General features: G+C 41.8%; 1 protein-coding gene across 2 annotated transcripts in view; it reads left to right on the top strand.

Moving 5' to 3' along the window:
• CENPU (centromere protein U) overlaps nt 1–14,871 on the top strand; it is a 457,607-nt gene extending 442,736 nt beyond the window's left edge. For both annotated transcript variants that reach the window (XM_078678017.1, XM_078678018.1), the window contains one exon: nt 14,611–14,871. In XM_078678017.1, the coding sequence (XP_078534143.1) occupies nt 14,611–14,742 (132 nt within the window). In that variant the 3' untranslated portion in view covers nt 14,743–14,871. The remainder of the gene's footprint in view (nt 1–14,610) is intronic.
• The last annotated feature ends 3,030 nt before the right edge of the window (nt 14,872–17,901 follow it).

Raw genomic sequence — 17,901 nt, 5'->3', positions numbered from 1 at the left:
CAGTAGCAAACAACAATTTTAAAAAGAGGACGTAGTTTTAAAAGCACTTGCAGCAATAGTTACAGTGTTATCACCCAAAGCGCTAGCGCGGTAATGATCAGGTTCCAGTTTGATCGTGCGCGTCGGCGCTATGGTCTTAAGTAGTCAGGGCTCGGGAAAAGACTGGAGCGTCACCCTGCTAAGATGGCCGCCCGCTAATGGCACCACCAGGAAGTGAAAGTGCTCTGTTCTCCCTCCACAACAAACAGCATAAATCGCTGCGGTGGAACGGGGACTTAGCGCACAAATTGACAGTAGCAAACAGCAATTTTAAAAAGAGGACGTGGTTTTAAAAGCACTTGCAGCAACTATCACCTAAAGCGCTAGCGCGGTAATGATCAGGTTCCAGTTTGATCATGCACTTCGGCGCTATGGTCTTAAGTAGTCAGGGCTCGAGGAAAGACTGGAGCGTCACCCTGCTAAGATGGCCGCCCGCTAATGGCACCACCAGGAAGTGAAAGCGCTCTGTTCTCCCTCCACAACAAACAGCATAAATCGCTGCGGTGGAACGGGGAGTCAGCGCACGAATTGACAGTAGCAAACAACAATTTTAAAAAGAGGACGTGGTTTTAAAAGCACTTGCAGCAATAGTTACAGTGTTATCACCCAAAGCGCTAGCGCGTTAATGATCAGGTTCCAGTTTGATCGTGCGCGTCGGCGCTATGGTCTTAAGTAGTCAGGGCTCGAGGAAAGACTGGAGCGTCACCCTGCTAAGATGGCCGCCCGCTAATGGTACCACCAGGAAGTGAAAGCGCTCTGTTCTCCCCCCACAACAAACAGCATTAATCGCTGCGGTGGAACGGGGAGTCAGCGCACGAATTGACAGTAGCAAACAACAATTTTAAAAAGAGGACGTGGTTTTAAAAGCACTTGCAGCAATAGTTACAGTGTTATCACCCAAAGCGCTAGCGCGGTAATGATCAGGTTCCAGTTTGAAAGGGTTCAATATTATCAAAGATGACTTCCAATTACGGCCACATCTTTTAGTACTCTTACAAAATAACATGTTTCTCTGTGGTCTTCTCTAAGATGGACGGTTCGTGGCCCTGTCAACAGTACATGGTATTTGATAGGCTTGGAAAGTGTTGAGAGGAGCAAGCTGGGTCGAGGCTCCCTCTTGCGCCCTGAGGGATCAATGACGGCCTCATTAGCAGTATTTTTACATAAATGACATGGAAAAGTAAACTCTTCGACTAAAGGGAATAATTTTTCTTGTTTTATCCGGTGCTATCGTACCTTGCACTATGTCATAGCATGGAAACGTTTTGTTAATTAAAACGTCAATTGCGGAACGAGGGTCCCTGTTTTTGTCAGCAGTCTTGATTTTTAGGTCCCACGCCTAGCGTTGCAGTGCGCGGCACTGCTCGTGCAGATCGAGACTTCTTGTAAAGGGGTTCTGAAAGCTCCTCACACGCTCGAGCGTGTGAGCAGGCTTTCGCCACCCGTCATTGGCTTTAGCGTGTTTTTTTTGTAAAAAAAAGACACGGGATTGGGCAATGGCGGGTGCATGTCCCCCCTTTGCAACGCCCATTCCCGTCCGTGTCTAGCACGCGCAGCAGGCAGGGAGTGTTCACCTCGCTGCCGTGCTCCCTCCCCCCGCTCCTCTGTGGTGCGCACGCACCACTGGTTCAGTATCTTCTTACACAAAGGAAATATTCACTACATGGGATTATATTTATACAACAGCCACAACCGACTCCTGCTTCTGTCTGTTGTGTTGGGAATTCAGCACACCTCTCCCACTGCTACGACCATGAGTGAAAGTGACCCAGGAGGAGGAGACAGCAGCTGGCGCAATCACAGAGGGGAATCACCTGCCCGCAGTGCGCCATAGTGTTCTCATGGCTGCTGCCCCTGTTTGTTTCACCGACACTGGGGCTTGCTTTCGTCCTTTCCTGTCCCCAGCCCCAGCCTGTAGTGAAGGGCTCCCCCTGAAGTTCAGTGCACCGCTGCCTCCGTCCTCCCCCCGCATCATCTGCCCCCTGGGATCCCCCTCCCCAGGTCCCCCTGTCATCCTCCCTTCTGTCCCCTTCACCTCTACCCCGCTCCTCTCCGACCCTCTGCCCCTCCCAGGGGCCGCGTGGGGGGGGTGCAGGTCGGTGGGCACCGCCATTGTGAGGATTGAGGACCACAAGAGCCCTCCGGAGAGGCGGCCAATCTGAGTGGCAGGCAGAGAAGGGGAGCGCATGATTGGCCAATCAACGGGCAGGTGACAGCGACTCAGAGCCGACAGCCAGGAGACATCATACACAATGGGATGGAGGGCGAGGGGAGAGTAAGATGGCTATTTGCGGCTTCAGCCGCCCCCGCGCGCTCCCGGCAGAGTGTACGCGAACACCCAGCCTGGTGGGCACACTGCCGGTCATCATCTTGGTAAAGTGTACAGAGGGCTGCTAAAGAACTACAGTGTTGACGTGCCTCTCTTCTTAATGTGCCTACCGGCTATACAACTCTGCTTAATAAATGTACAGCAGCAGATACAATTTTATGTAAACAGCAGCTGTTATTTTTCACATTGCATTATGTGTTTATCAGTCAAAAACTGTGTGGTTTTTTTTTTGGGAGTAACTTCATTTAATCTTTTATGCCGGAAACGGCTTGTTCTCCAAGGACTAAAGTATCTCTTACATATATGTGGGTCAAATGAATTTTCTGCAATATTCAGAGACATTTTCACCATCTAGCAAATACAGTGCCTCAGGAAACCAGACCACTTTATATAATGTAGATAAGAATTCCACACCAAATGCAAACTTAGTTCAGACAAGCATTACCAAAGCCAATATGTCATACCTTTAAATGCTGCTCGAATGTTCTTTTTTTACTTTCATTGCAAGCAAACATCACAAACAAAACGAGAAAGTGAAAAAAGAAAGCATGCTGCTGCCTAAACCTGGTTGTATACAGCTGTTGCCTTTGGAAAGTCTCTGAACTCAACATCTCAAGCACTGTTAACTTGAAGTTTGATTAGTGGACTAGCTGATCATGCCTATTTGGCTTAGTTCTTGATGATCAGTACTATCTTATCTCATTCCTTTGTGAGGGTCCTTGAAGGGATATTGGCCGAATATAATTGCAAGTCCCTGTGACCTATTTATCAGACAAACAAAACAAAACCTCGATGAATAATAAAAGAGGAAATTTGCACATGACCAATTTAACGCCCCACTTGGGCTAGATTTATAAAATCCACCCTGGTCAAATGATTAAATAATGGTACATGCCATAGCACCAGACATAATTATCCAGACCCCTGGAACCAAGCATTCTGACTAGGTAAGCTGCTGTTATCAGAGATGTCACAAACAAGGACGGGTATTGTTCATGAGAAAAGGCTGTGCAGAATGTGGTTTATTTATTAAGTTGATTAAGCAGAGTTTATTGATTTGAACAGGGATATTAACTGAAATGAAGAAAGTCCTTACGGCCTTCCATATTTTTGGGGTCTACATCAGAACGAAAAAGCAAACTTAAAACTATTGTTGATGGCTAATAACAGAATTTGTTACGGAATCAACACGTTTATAACATTTGTAGGACATACACTGAACTAACATATAGAAAAAGATTTTATAAAAATATAACTATATAGTGGCCACACAATTATAATGATGATGAATAATATCAAGGCAGGTACTAAGCAGTCCAATTGTCGCAAATATTACAATGCCTCGGGCACAGCCCGTGCCCTGTCATGTAAAAGGCAGTCAGTAATCTGGTCACATGATCCTCTCTAGCCAAATTTATTTTTGCACATCCTTTAATACAAGCAAGATATATTAAAACCAGTTAAATCTCATGCAGTGCTTGACACGTTTCAACAAGAAAATTAATACGTTTCAACAAAAACATTGATTATCTTACTCTGCGGTACACGCCCTTTTCTTTCAAGACAAGGCCTCGTGTTCCGTCCATCCGGGAATGAGGTATTACTCATGCGTGATGCGTGTTATTAGTACACAGTAAAACACACTCAACAGAACCGGAAGAAACTGAAACAGGCCATGTAAGATTCCTTTAAAGAAGTGATGACTCTGTAAGATTGAATCTTCATAAGTTTTTTCCATAAGAAATCCCATCCAAGATCAGTCAGCATACATCAACAGTTTATCTTCATACTGCCTCTGTTTTCCTATGAATCTCCCAACTAGAATCTCTTGAAATCCCACATTACATGTTCAGTATTCTGTCCATGACATAATACATTCTACAGCTACCTAAGCCAATAAAGAAGTAAGAGGAATATACTACACACCTCCCTTCCTTAACTAAAATAAAATAAAGATAAACTTAAACATAAGCAAAATATAAAGAGCGTACAGACGCCTCATTTCACATAATCAGCAAGATATGATGGACGTTTGCACACTCTTGATGACAACCTTTTCTTGTTTTCACCATTCTTACTCACATCTTGCAAAGGGGAAGTGCCATCCAATGTTTTCTCTGTAATCTTTCCTTTTACCACTACAACTCTATTCATGTTCCAGATACGATGGTCATGCGTCTTCACAGCGTTTTTGAACACCTTGATTACCTTATTAGGTTTCATAAATTTAGACACAGAACTTCCCATCAAACTGGGGCGTTTAATCATCACTAAATCCCCCACCTTTACAACTGTTTTCCTTACTTTTTTCCCTGCATCAAAATATTGTTTTCTTCGTTTAGCCATTTCATCCTCTCTCTCTAGTATATGTTAACTCACACATTTTTTTCCCTTTCCTTTGTCCAATTCATATTTATTGACCCATGTCGGTTCAACCACCGTATTAGGTATTCACCCCTGAATAATAAGAAAGGAGTTTTCCCCGTTGTACAATGCGGAGTTAACCTGTACTACTCTATTTTTTTAAAACGTCACCTTTCCAATTCAAGGACTGACCTTTAGCCACAGAGATGGTCTCCTTGATCACCCTGTTAAACCTCTCTATCATTCCATTTGCCTCGGGATGAGAGAGAGCACATGTCTTGTGTACAATCCCTTTTGAAGAAAGACATTTTTGCATTTCTGCTGAAACAAGTTGCACACCATTATATGTCAATATAGATTCCGGAATGCCTTCTCTAGAGAATAACTCCTCCAAACAAGCTATGATGTTTTTTGAGTCAATGCCCTTATGAAAAAATATCTCCGGCCACCTTGAGAACATATCAATCACCACCAATACAAAAGTTTGTGATCCACCATGATGCACAGGACCAAGGATATCTAATGCTATTTCTTGCCAAAGACCTGAAGGACGTTTTCTCAGAACCATGGGTTGAGTGCGCACACATTTTGATTTATCACTCAAATTGCAAGGGATGCAGTCACGTATAGATCTCTCATCCTCTTTGTCCATTCCTCGCCACCAATATGAAGATCGTAGTCTTTCCTTACATTTGGAAATTCCAGAATGGCCGGAATGAACCAAGTCTATTAACACTTTCCTGAGTTTGGTGTGAGGAACTAATCTAGTTCCATGGAACAACAATCCATTAACAGTTGACAATTGATTTCTTATAGCCCAATACTTCTTCGAATCATCAGAGCCCATTTTATTGCTATTCCAGCCTTTCTTGATCAAATCAATGACCTCCATTAATACAGAATCATTACACATTTCATCATTCCACTGTTTTTCAGATATCATCACCTCATCAATCTCACAAAGGCATTCCTCTTCATCATCTTCAATCATAGAAGATTTAGGAGTGAGTCTAGACAATGCATCAGCCACTGTATTTTCAATGCCTGGAATATACCTCACTGAAAAATTATATTCCCGCAACCCTATTACCCACTTAGTAATTCTGCTGGAAATTGAATCTAAGCCTTTCTTTGTGAAAATCTCAACCAAAGGCTTATGATCAGTTCTTATTTCAAAATCAACTCCCCAAAGGAATTTCTTCAACTTCTTCACCGCCCAAAACACAGCTAAGGATTCTCTTTCTAAAACAGAGTACCTGCTCTCGGGTTCCTTGAGACTCCGGGACAGAAACATTATAGTTTGCAAACCCTCTTGACCTTGTTGTTGCAACACCGCTCCCAACCCCTTTTCACTTGCATCCGTGAGTAAAATGGGTTTTAGCTTTGGATTAAAACTCTTCAAGGACGGAGCAGACTTCAGTTTTTCTTTGATCTCTGCAAATTCTCTCTCACAAGCATCAGACCATACAAATTTTGTACCCTTTTTTAGTAGATACCTCATATTTACTGCACCTTCCGCAAACTTCTTTACAAACTTTGCATTATATTCTACTACCCTCAAAAACTTCAACTCTGATTTATTTGAAGGAGAGCTCATCTCTTGAATGGTATTAATTAGATCAGCCTTAGGTTTTACACCATTACACGTGATATTATGACCTAAATAATCTATTGAATTAGTCCTGAACTTGCATTATTCTGACGTCATCAGCAGTGCATTGCGGGGGCGCGCGTTCTAGTTAGCTGAACTAACTATAACGGGGGAATTTCTATGGTTTTGTATGAGTGAAATGTCCAACTAACTATAACGCCCCTGAAACCTATGGTTTTTTCAGTGAATATATATATTTCAACACAAAGTGATCCAGGCAGATAAAGAGAGCGCTCGTCAGCGTGTGCATCACTCAGGGGTCGGATCCAGACCCATAATCATTTTTAAGCGCAAAAGGAGCTGCACACCCAGGATATTTTCAAAGGCTTTTTATTAGAGCTTCACCCCACCAACGCGTTTCAGCCTCAACAGGCTTTGCTCACGGTCCGTTAGTCCTTCCACTCTTTCGCTATTTATACTAGCCCATGTTAGCCTGTTATGTGGCATTATGGGATACGTAGTTTTTTACACAGTTTCAAAAATAATTATAAAAGAAAGACTGGTGTAAATCACTTGTGTTTTGGTAAACAAGCGCTACATATTCAATTCATATGGGCGAGTCTTATTCTCAGAATTCATTGATGCGACTGCTTCATTGTTATTTTTCAAGGTATGTCGGGTGTAGTACCCCTTTGTACTTGAAAAAGTCTAGGTAGGTGCTGGTAACAGTCACTCTAGGTGTACGTGCAGGTCCTCACCAAAGTTCATTCCTCTCGGTGCCTTGGTCCGCAGACGGATAATTAGACGGGACTCCATTTGTCTCAGTTTACGAACTGTGTCACCGCCTCTTTCCGTTTTTGTGAGCATTTTAAGTCCATAGAACCTCATTGATTTCCAATCACCATTCTGGCATGCATTGACATGTTTTGATGTTGCATAGAGCATATTTTTGTTCTTGACTGCTCTGATGTGCTCCAAGATTCTCTTTTTCAACAAGCAAGTTGTACTGCCAATGTATTTGCTGCCACATTTACATTCGATGACATAGACTACATTTTTGGATGTGCATGTGATCTGTTGGTCAATGTACATCATTTTGCCATTGGGTTCCTCGATACTTTTCTTGGTTGTTCCAATTTTGCAGGCCTTGCAGTTGAAGCAAGGTTTGAATCCTTTTCGCTGATTAGTCAACCAATCTGTTCGTGTTTTGATTTGAAAGTGGCTGCTTACCAGCTGATCTTGAAGAGACTTGTTCTTTTTGTAGGTTATTTGCGGTTGCCTTCCCACTAGCTGACCTATGTCCGGATCCCCGGATATGAGATGCCAGTATTTCTTTATTTTGTTGGCAATCATCCAACTTTCTTTGTTATATGTGGTAATGAATCTTGGCAGGTCTTTTTCCAATATTTTTTTTTGTTTCTCCATCAGCAATTCAGTTCTTGTTTTTCGGTCGACCTTCCTTTTGCAGTTCTTTAAATCTCTTTCTTCATATCCTCTAGATTTGAATCTCATCTTACTTTCATTTATTTTCCTTTCCGCATCATCAGTTTTGGAACAATTTCTTTTCAATCTGATATATTCTCCATATGGAATGCTTTTTAACAGTGCTTTTGGGTGAAAGCTGGATCCGTGTAGCACACTATTAGTGGCTGTCTTTTTGCGGTACAGTGTCGACTCGAGTTTGCCATCCGAGATATATATTTCAGTATCAAGAAAAGCGATTCTTTTGGTACTTGAGGCACAGGTGAATTGTAGGCCCACAGAGTTTTCATTCAGTTTTGAGAAGTAGCTACGAAACTCAGAGTCTGATCCATGCCAAATTATAAAAAGATCGTCTATGTACCGGACCCACAAAATGATCCGATTCAATTCCGTTTCATTGTTGATATCCCAGGCAATTGTTTTTTCCCACCATCCCATGGTGATATTGGCGTAATTGGGAGAAAACGAAATGCCCATGGCCGTGCCACACTCTTGTTTGTACAGCTCTTGATTAAATAAAAAGACATTGTTTGATAAGCAGATGTTAATCATTTCAAGGAGCATATTTGTATGTTCCAGGGTTGAGATGCTACGTTGTCTTAAGAAATACTTGCACGCATTTAGACCTACATCATGTCTAATTGAGGTATAAAGAGAGACAACGTCTATTGTCACTAGCAGGTATTGTTCGTTCCATATTATGTCTTGTACTGTTCGTAAGAACTGACCCGTGTCCTTGATGTAGGAAGGCATACTTTGTGCGATGGGGGCCAAGAAGGTATCCACATATTTGGATAAGTTTTCGTATATGGAGCTGCAAGAAGAAACAATTGGTCTCCCTGGAGGGTCTATTAGTGTCTTATGTATTTTCGGTAGAAAATATATACAGGGCATTGTAGGAAAGTCAGTATCTAGGAATCTCTTCTCTTCATTACTCAGTAGCCCTTTCTGGTGCCACTCAGTCAGGTTGTCTTTGAATTCTTTCAGCATTCTAGTGCTTGGATTCGTTGTGACCTTTGAGTAATTTTTCAGTTCATCCAATTGCCTCATGGCTTCCCTCATATAGTTAGATGTTTTCATTATTACAATATTTCCCCCTTTGTCTGCGGGTTTAATTGTAATTTTATCATTGTCCATAAGTGATTTAAGTGCTTTCCTTTCTCCAGTTGTGAGGTTTTCCCTGTTGCTGTTTCTTATTTTCTGCAGTTTATCCAGCTCCTCATTGACCGCATCCGCGAATAGGTCTATTTTGTTTCCAGGAGACAGGATAGGATAGAATCGTGACTTTCTTTTTAGTCCAGTATCTGGTCTTTCATTCGTTCTTATGTCCATTTGCTCCAATATTTGAGTATCTGAGAAGTCTTGGTTTTCCTGATCAAACATTCTTTCAAAGGTTTCTCTTATCTCAGGTAGTTGTTCTATTGTAGTAGTTGTTTCCGTTTCCTCACTAGTGATCTGCATATTCTCATCGTTTTGAATTGGGGGTTTGTTGACATGTATTTTAGCCAGTTTTAATTTCCGCACAAATTTATAGAAATCAATTTTGGTTTGTGTGTAGTCAAAGTGAGTTTCAGGACAAAATGATAGGCCTTTATTAAGTAATTTCCTTTCGTTCTCGGATAGCTGGTATTTAGACAGATTGACAATCAGATTCACATTTTCCTGTTGCGGAGGGGATATTGCCTTCTTGCGTTGCTTTGATCTGCGGGTTTTTCTGGTACTGGTGCTGATGTTTGTTGTGCCTGTGCCGGTCTTCCCCGACCTCTTCCTTGGAATGGTCTCCTTCCCCTTCCTCCGCCGCGTGACATGCTTTTTTCCAGATTCACCAGCGTTACTTCCTCTAAAACAGACAAGTTTTTTGTCTGGGGTGTTTGGCGTGATGTTCCATCTTCACTCACATCTGACTCACTTGCACTTGATGGTACTTTATATGCTGGATAGTTCTTTTTTAAGTTATCATATCGTCTGGCAAACGTCAGGATTCTACCACACTGGTAGTCTTGTTCATCTCGTTTGAACTTACGTTCAAACGAGAGGCTTGAGGCTGAAACGCGTTGGTGGGGTGAAGCTCTAATAAAAAGCCTTTGAAAATATCCTGGGTGTGCAGCTCCTTTTGCGCTTAAAAATGATTATGGGTCTGGATCCGACCCCTGAGTGATGCACACGCTGACGAGCGCTCTCTTTATCTGCCTGGATCACTTTGTGTTGAAACATTTTGCAGAGAGCAGCGCCCGATTCTTCTTGCGACCTGTGGAGATTACTTCCTGATTGATTGACACGCCCTCGACTGGATGAGTAAAGGAACCGCGCAGCAGAACGGCTGGTCGGCTGTGGAGCTGTTCGGGATATACAGAACTCATCATGAGGTCAGTGAACTGAATGCATGTCAGTACATATAGCGAGAATCGAAGCGTTCGAGTTGGGCATTTGTTTAAAGGCGCCGCGAGTTAACAGAACAGACGGCTGACAGCTGCCAACCGAACCAGGATACAAAAGCGCGAACACGGAGCAGAAATCTATTCACCCTTAAGGTTAATGGTGTAAACAAACTGTGATAACGATGGAAGCGCGCGCAGCAAAACGCGCCTCTAAAGCGACCACAATGTTCAAGTCTGGGATATCAATAAACGCAGGCAATGAAAGTAATGCAACACCTGATATAAGTAACACAACGCTCAAACAACAGATTAATATGTTAGAGCGATTGTACAAAAAAGAAATTAACAAAAGCTGGGAAATAATAGCGCTCGAAAACTACGTGGAAGTCAAACGTATTCCAAGAGGGTTACGAATTTTCACCATGCCGACACACCCAGATACGAAAAAAGAACTAATATTGGAATGGATGGAAAATAACACCATTTGTTCACTCAATATGATGAGAATCCTAATCAAACATGCTAAAATGGATCTTGATGAAGTAACTATCAAGATTAAAGAAGCAGAGGACAAATTACAAAGTGAAACAAATCAAGAGGATGTCACTAAGCTCAGACAAGAAATGGAGAAAAGACTTGACATGTATGAAAAGGAGGTCGAGGAAAGAAAAGAACGTAAGTTCAAACGAGATGAACAAGACTACCAGTGTGGTAGAATCCTGACGTTTGCCAGACGATATGATAACTTAAAAAAGAACTATCCAGCATATAAAGTACCATCAAGTGCAAGTGAGTCAGATGTGAGTGAAGATGGAACATCACGCCAAACACCCCAGACAAAAAACTTGTCTGTTTTAGAGGAAGTAACGCTGGTGAATCTGGAAAAAAGCATGTCACGCGGCGGAGGAAGGTGAAGAAGACCATTCCAAGGAAGAGGTCGGGGAAGACCGGCACAGGCACAACAAACATCAGCACCAGTACCAGAAAAACCCGCAGATCAAAGCAACGCAAGAAGGCAATATCCCCTCCGCAACAGGAAAATGTGAATCTGATTGTCAATCTGTCTAAATACCAGCTATCCGAGAACGAAAGGAAATTACTTAATAAAGGCCTATCATTTTGTCCTGAAACTCACTTTGACTACACACAAACCAAAATTGATTTCTATAAATTTGTGCGGAAATTAAAACTGGCTAAAATACATGTCAACAAACCCCCAATTCAAAACGATGAGAATATGCAGATCACTAGTGAGGAAACGGAAACAACTACTACAATAGAACAACTACCTGAGATAAGAGAAACCTTTGAAAGAATGTTTGATCAGGAAAACCAAGACTTCTCAGATACTCAAATATTGGAGCAAATGGACATAAGAACGAATGAAAGACCAGATACTGGACTAAAAAGAAAGTCACGATTCTATCCTATCCTGTCTCCTGGAAACAAAATAGACCTATTCGCGGATGCGGTCAATGAGGAGCTGGATAAACTGCAGAAAATAAGAAACAGCAACAGGGAAAACCTCACAACTGGAGAAAGGAAAGCACTTAAATCACTCATGGACAATGATAAAATTACAATTAAACCCGCAGACAAAGGGGGAAATATTGTAATAATGGAAACATCTAACTATATGAGGGAAGCCATGAGGCAATTGGATGAACTGAAAAATTACTCAAAGGTCACAACGAATCCAAGCACTAGAATGCTGAAAGAATTCAAAGACAACCTGACTGAGTGGCACCAGAAAGGGCTACGGAGTAATGAAGAGAAGAGATTCCTAGATACTGACTTTCCTACAATGCCCTGTATATATTTTCTACCGAAAATACATAAGACACTAATAGACCCTCCAGGGAGACCAATTGTTTCTTCTTGCAGCTCCATATACGAAAACTTATCCAAATATGTGGATACCTTCTTGGCCCCCATCGCACAAAGTATGCCTTCCTACATCAAGGACACGGGTCAGTTCTTACGAACAGTACAAGACATAATATGGAACGAACAATACCTGCTAGTGACAATAGACGTTGTCTCTCTTTATACCTCAATTAGACATGATGTAGGTCTAAATGCGTGCAAGTATTTCTTAAGACAACGTAGCATCTCAACCCTGGCACATACAAATATGCTCCTTGAAATGATTAACATCTGCTTATCAAACAATGTCTTTTTATTTAATCAAGAGCTGTACAAACAAGAGTGTGGCACGGCCATGGGCATTTCGTTTTCTCCCAATTACGCCAATATCACCATGGGATGGTGGGAAAAAACAATTGCCTGGGATATCAACAATGAAACGGAATTGAATCGGATCATTTTGTGGGTCCGGTACATAGACGATCTTTTTATAATTTGGCATGGATCAGACTCTGAGTTTCGTAGCTACTTCTCAAAACTGAATGAAAACTCTGTGGGCCTACAATTCACCTGTGCCACAAGTACCAAAAGAATCGCTTTTCTTGATACTGAAATATATATCTCGGATGGCAAACTCGAGTCGACACTGTACCGCAAAAAGACAGCCACTAATAGTGTGCTACACGGATCCAGCTTTCACCCAAAAGCACTGTTAAAAAGCATTCCATATGGAGAATATATCAGATTGAAAAGAAATTGTTCTAAAACTGATGATGCGGAAAGGAAAATAAATGAAAGTAAGATGAGATTCAAATCTAGAGGATATGAAGAAAGAGATTTAAAGAACTGCAAAAGGAAGGTCGACCGAAAAACAAGAACTGAATTGCTGATGGAGAAACCAAAAAAAAATATTGGAAAAAGACCTGCCAAGATTCATTACCACATATAACAAAGAAAGTTGGATGATTGCCAACAAAATAAAGAAATACTGGCATCTCATATCCGGGGATCCGGACATAGGTCAGCTAGTGGGAAGGCAACCGCAAATAACCTACAAAAAGAACAAGTCTCTTCAAGATCAGCTGGTAAGCAGCCACTTTCAAATCAAAACACGAACAGATTGGTTGACTAATCAGCGAAAAGGATTCAAACCTTGCTTCAACTGCAAGGCCTGCAAAATTGGAACAACCAAGAAAAGTATCGAGGAACCCAATGGCAAAATGATGTACATTGACCAACAGATCACATGCACATCCAAAAATGTAGTCTATGTCATCGAATGTAAATGTGGCAGCAAATACATTGGCAGTACAACTTGCTTGTTGAAAAAGAGAATCTTGGAGCACATCAGAGCAGTCAAGAACAAAAATATGCTCTATGCAACATCAAAACATGTCAATGCATGCCAGAATGGTGATTGGAAATCAATGAGGTTCTATGGACTTAAAATGCTCACAAAAACGGAAAGAGGCGGTGACACAGTTCGTAAACTGAGACAAATGGAGTCCCGTCTAATTATCCGTCTGCGGACCAAGGCACCGAGAGGAATGAACTTTGGTGAGGACCTGCACGTACACCTAGAGTGACTGTTACCAGCACCTACCTAGACTTTTTCAAGTACAAAGGGGTACTACACCCGACATACCTTGAAAAATAACAATGAAGCAGTCGCATCAATGAATTCTGAGAATAAGACTCGCCCATATGAATTGAATATGTAGCGCTTGTTTACCAAAACACAAAATGTGATTTACACCAGTCTTTCTTTTAAATTATTTTTGAAACTGTGTAAAAAACTACGTATCCCATAATGCCACATAACAGGCTAACATGGGCTAGTATAAATAGCGAAAGAGTGGAAGGACTAACTGACCGTGAGCAAAGCCTGTTGAGGCTGAAACGCGTTGGTGGGGTGAAGCTCTAATAAAAAGCCTTTGAAAATATCCTGGGTGTGCAGCTCCTTTTGCGCTTAAAAATAATATATATATATATATATATATATATATATATATATATATATATATATATATATATATATATATATATATATATATATATATATATACACACATGTATTTAAGCTGATTGTTTCAATTTTGCCACCCTTTAATATTTTCTTGAATGTGTGCCTACGAAACACAATATATATTTTTTTTAAATACCTGTCCATGCGAACCAGCACCCATGATAATAGTACACACTGATATTATTTTAAGGCTTATATGTTTGTAGAAGAAATCAAGGCTGTGGTGCATGCCAGAGAAAGGGAGAAGGATGAGAAAAAATGTGCTTCTGATTTGTTAATTTGTCAGATGGTATCAGAATTGTGTTTGCTATATCACCATTGGTAAAGTGTGTGATGGGTAGGCAAGGTTGGAAACTTTTTTTTAGGATAGACAAAAAGGTATATGGAATCCATCACCGGTGGATGTACGTTTCTTAATTAACAAGACCTAAGATATCAGAATTAAAATATCTTGAACAAAAGTTATTTAGAGGCAAATGGTGACTACATGGTGTGTTTGTGAATGTCTAAAATATAATTTTGTTTCTTACCACAGTATGGAGTATCAAGCCTACCGGCTCTTCTGCTGGAATCACGGAGTATTCTATCTGCTGAAAAACATTTGCAGGGTATCGGCTCCAAACTACAGACGTTTCTGGACGAGGAAAGACCGCAAGAAACACAGTGACAAGGAACGTATAAAAATGGATTGTACAGACTGTTTTAAGCAAAACCTATACCTTTACAAAACATTCCTTTGATTTCTTTGTTTAGGGTCCATTGTGATAATTTTTGCAATAAAATATTTTCCATAGTGTATGTCTCTTGATTTTTACACATTTTTCCCTTTGTAGCTATTCATTCATATGAAGAGAATTTAGGATATGTTGCAAATTAGCAATGAAACCTTGAACATTAAATACACAATTCAGTGTTTGAAGAGCACTCAGAAGGAGTTGTTCTGTTACTTAACAATTGAGTACTACCCATCAGGGATATCTTTATGAGGGTGACAGGACTATAGATTCATAGATGTTCCAGGTTTCGGTGACAGGAAATGCTATGCTGAATAAAGGTGTCACCATGAGTTTTAGGAACAGGCGGTGTTCCTCTTTAAGCAAGTGTGCCTCAACAGATGGCTACAGACTGCATTGTGAGAAGGGACAGTGCAGTTAGCAGAATGGCCGAAAAGGAATCTGATAAGAGAAGTCAACATCTGGCCCTCATAACCGATATAGTAAATATCAATATGGGCAGAGTAAGGTAACAAACCCTACAAATGAATACACACAGTAATAAAATATAAGAAAACAAGTTACTTACCTGTAACTTTGGTTCCCCAGTATTGGTAACTTTCATAGATTCCCATGCTTTGTATCATTCCCCTTCGTCAGCCTTGGTAAACAATAAATACCATAACAGTATGTACAAAAGAGAAAGTAAGGCATAGGCCTCATCTCATTTTGTAGCCTATCTACCTCTTTGTGTAAAAGAGACCAAAGGTTTGCAACAACCAATCAGATCAGCCTCACCCCATAGAACCCTCAGGAGAGAGCCTCAGAGCCTCAGATTTTCGCAGCCGTTGTGTAACAGTAACCGCTTTTGCTGAAGGCTGAGCTTTCCCCGGGGAGGAGGGTGGGGCGCATGGGAATCTATGAAAGTTACCAATACTGGGGAACCAAAGTTACAGGTAAGTAACTTGTTTTCTTACCCCAGTATTGGAACTTTCATAGATTCTCATGCTTTGTGTCAGAGTAGCTAGCAGTAAAAAATAACCATGCACATTTTGCCATCAGCGTATTATACATTTCCACATAGAAATCATTATGTAAGCATATATACCTTGTAACAATAGACGCAGAAAGCTTATGCGATACAAAATGTGCAATTATAGCAAGGAGGTATAGAAGGGAAAGCTCACCTCTCATTGGAACAGATTCCTCAGTACAGCTTGTCCTACTGCCGCATCTCTCTTCATGAAAGAGTCCAAGCAGTAATGTTTTGTGAAGGTATGGGCGCTGCTCCATGTTGCTGCTCTACATATTTCCTTTATAGGGACTCCAGAGAAGAGCGCCGCCGAAGATGAGACAAATCTTGTGGAATGAGCTCGAACCTGTCTCTCCAATGGCTTTCCTGCCATCCTGTGACAGTAACCAATAGCACTTGTAATCCATCGTGAAATCCCCTGCTTTGAGAGAGGAAGTCCTTTCCGTGGAACATTAAAAGCCACAAAAAGCTGAGAAGATTTTTAAAAATCCTTTGTCCTCTCAAGTTTGAGACATCTTTGGACATCCAAAGAATGAAGAGAACGTTCCGCTAGTGTCGTAGGTCGAGGAAAAAATGATTTCAGAACTACTGGTTCATTCAAATGGAATTCCGACGGAACCTTTGGGATACATTTTGGATTGGTTCTCAGAAACATAGAATCCTTCCTGAACTGTAGAAAAGGTTCTTGGATGGAGAGAGCTTGCAATTCTCCTACTCTTCTAGCAGAGGTTAGAGACAGAAGGAGGGCTAACTTCCATGACAAGAATTTTAAATCCGCCCTGTGAATTGGTTTGAACGGAGGCCTCATCAGGTGAGCCAGAACCAGATTTAGATTCCAGGACGGAGGTGGCGGCCGTACTGGTGGGAAGACTCTGAAAAGACCTTTCAAGAATTGTTTGATAACTCTCGCGGACCAAAGAGACGGACCTGCCGTCGACCTTCTGAACCTTGATGCACTTTGATGGAAGAATGATACAGGCCTGATTTTGCCAACGATAGAATGAAGGGCAGTATCTGATGAGGTATGGATGTGCTCCTTATGACATCATAGGCAGAAACGCTTCCATTTAGCGTGGTAAGTTTTATTAGTACTTGGTGCGCGAGCTTGAGCCAACATTTCTCTACACTCCTGAGGAATATCTAGAGTGTGGAATTCTCTGTGCTCAGGAGCCAGGCTTTCAAATGAAGAGATCCTGGATCTGGATGTATCACCTGTCCCTGTGACATCATCAACAGAGATGGAATGAGAGGAAGGTGACATGCATAATCCTGGGACAGTAGTAGGAGTTCCGTGAACCAGAACTGGCGAGGCCACGCCGGTGCTATTAAGATCATTCTGCAAGGTTCCATTTTCATCTTCCTGAGAAGCCGTGGAATCAGGGGAATTGGAGGAAAGGCATAACAGATTGCGCATTCCCCAGCGATCCTCGATGGTGATGCCTGCTTGCATAGAATTTGCATTTCCTGTTTTCTGGAGTGGCGAACAAGTCTATTGTTGGAGTACCTCAACATTGAAACACCTTCTCCAACGTGCGTTGTTCCAACTCCCACTCGTGACAGGCAGATTTTAGACGACTCAGGGTGTCTGCTGTAGTGTTGAGAGTGCCTGGTAAGTGCTCCGCTGTGAGCACTACCCTGTGTAGAATCGCCCATTCCCATATTTCCTGGGCCTCTTTTGAGAGGAGAAGGGACCTTGTACCTCCCTGTTTGTTTACGTAATGCATGGTCGTGGTGTTGTCCGTCCTGACCAGCACAGTTGTATTTTGAATTCTCGGTTTGAACGCCTGCAAGGCTAGGCGAATTGCTCTGAGTTCCAATATATTTATATGGAGACAACGGTCTTCCGCATTCCAGATATTGCTGACCTGAAGATCTTGTAGGACTGCGCCCCAGCCTTCCATTGAGGCATCCGTGGTTAGAATCAGCGGGGATGGAAGCATCCTGAACGAAAGGCCTCTGGAGATATTTTCCTGGACAACCCACCAAGCTGCCGCCTTTCTCATAAGAGGAGTGACTTTGATGTTGTCTTCGAAAGAGCCTTGCGCCTGGCGCCATTGCATGTCCAGTTGCTCTTGCAAGG

This window comes from Lissotriton helveticus, chromosome 2_2 (genome assembly GCF_964261635.1).
Source record: "Lissotriton helveticus chromosome 2_2, aLisHel1.1, whole genome shotgun sequence".
Taxonomy (NCBI): Eukaryota; Metazoa; Chordata; class Amphibia; order Caudata; family Salamandridae; genus Lissotriton; species Lissotriton helveticus.
This window is presented reverse-complemented; position numbering and strand designations above follow the sequence as displayed.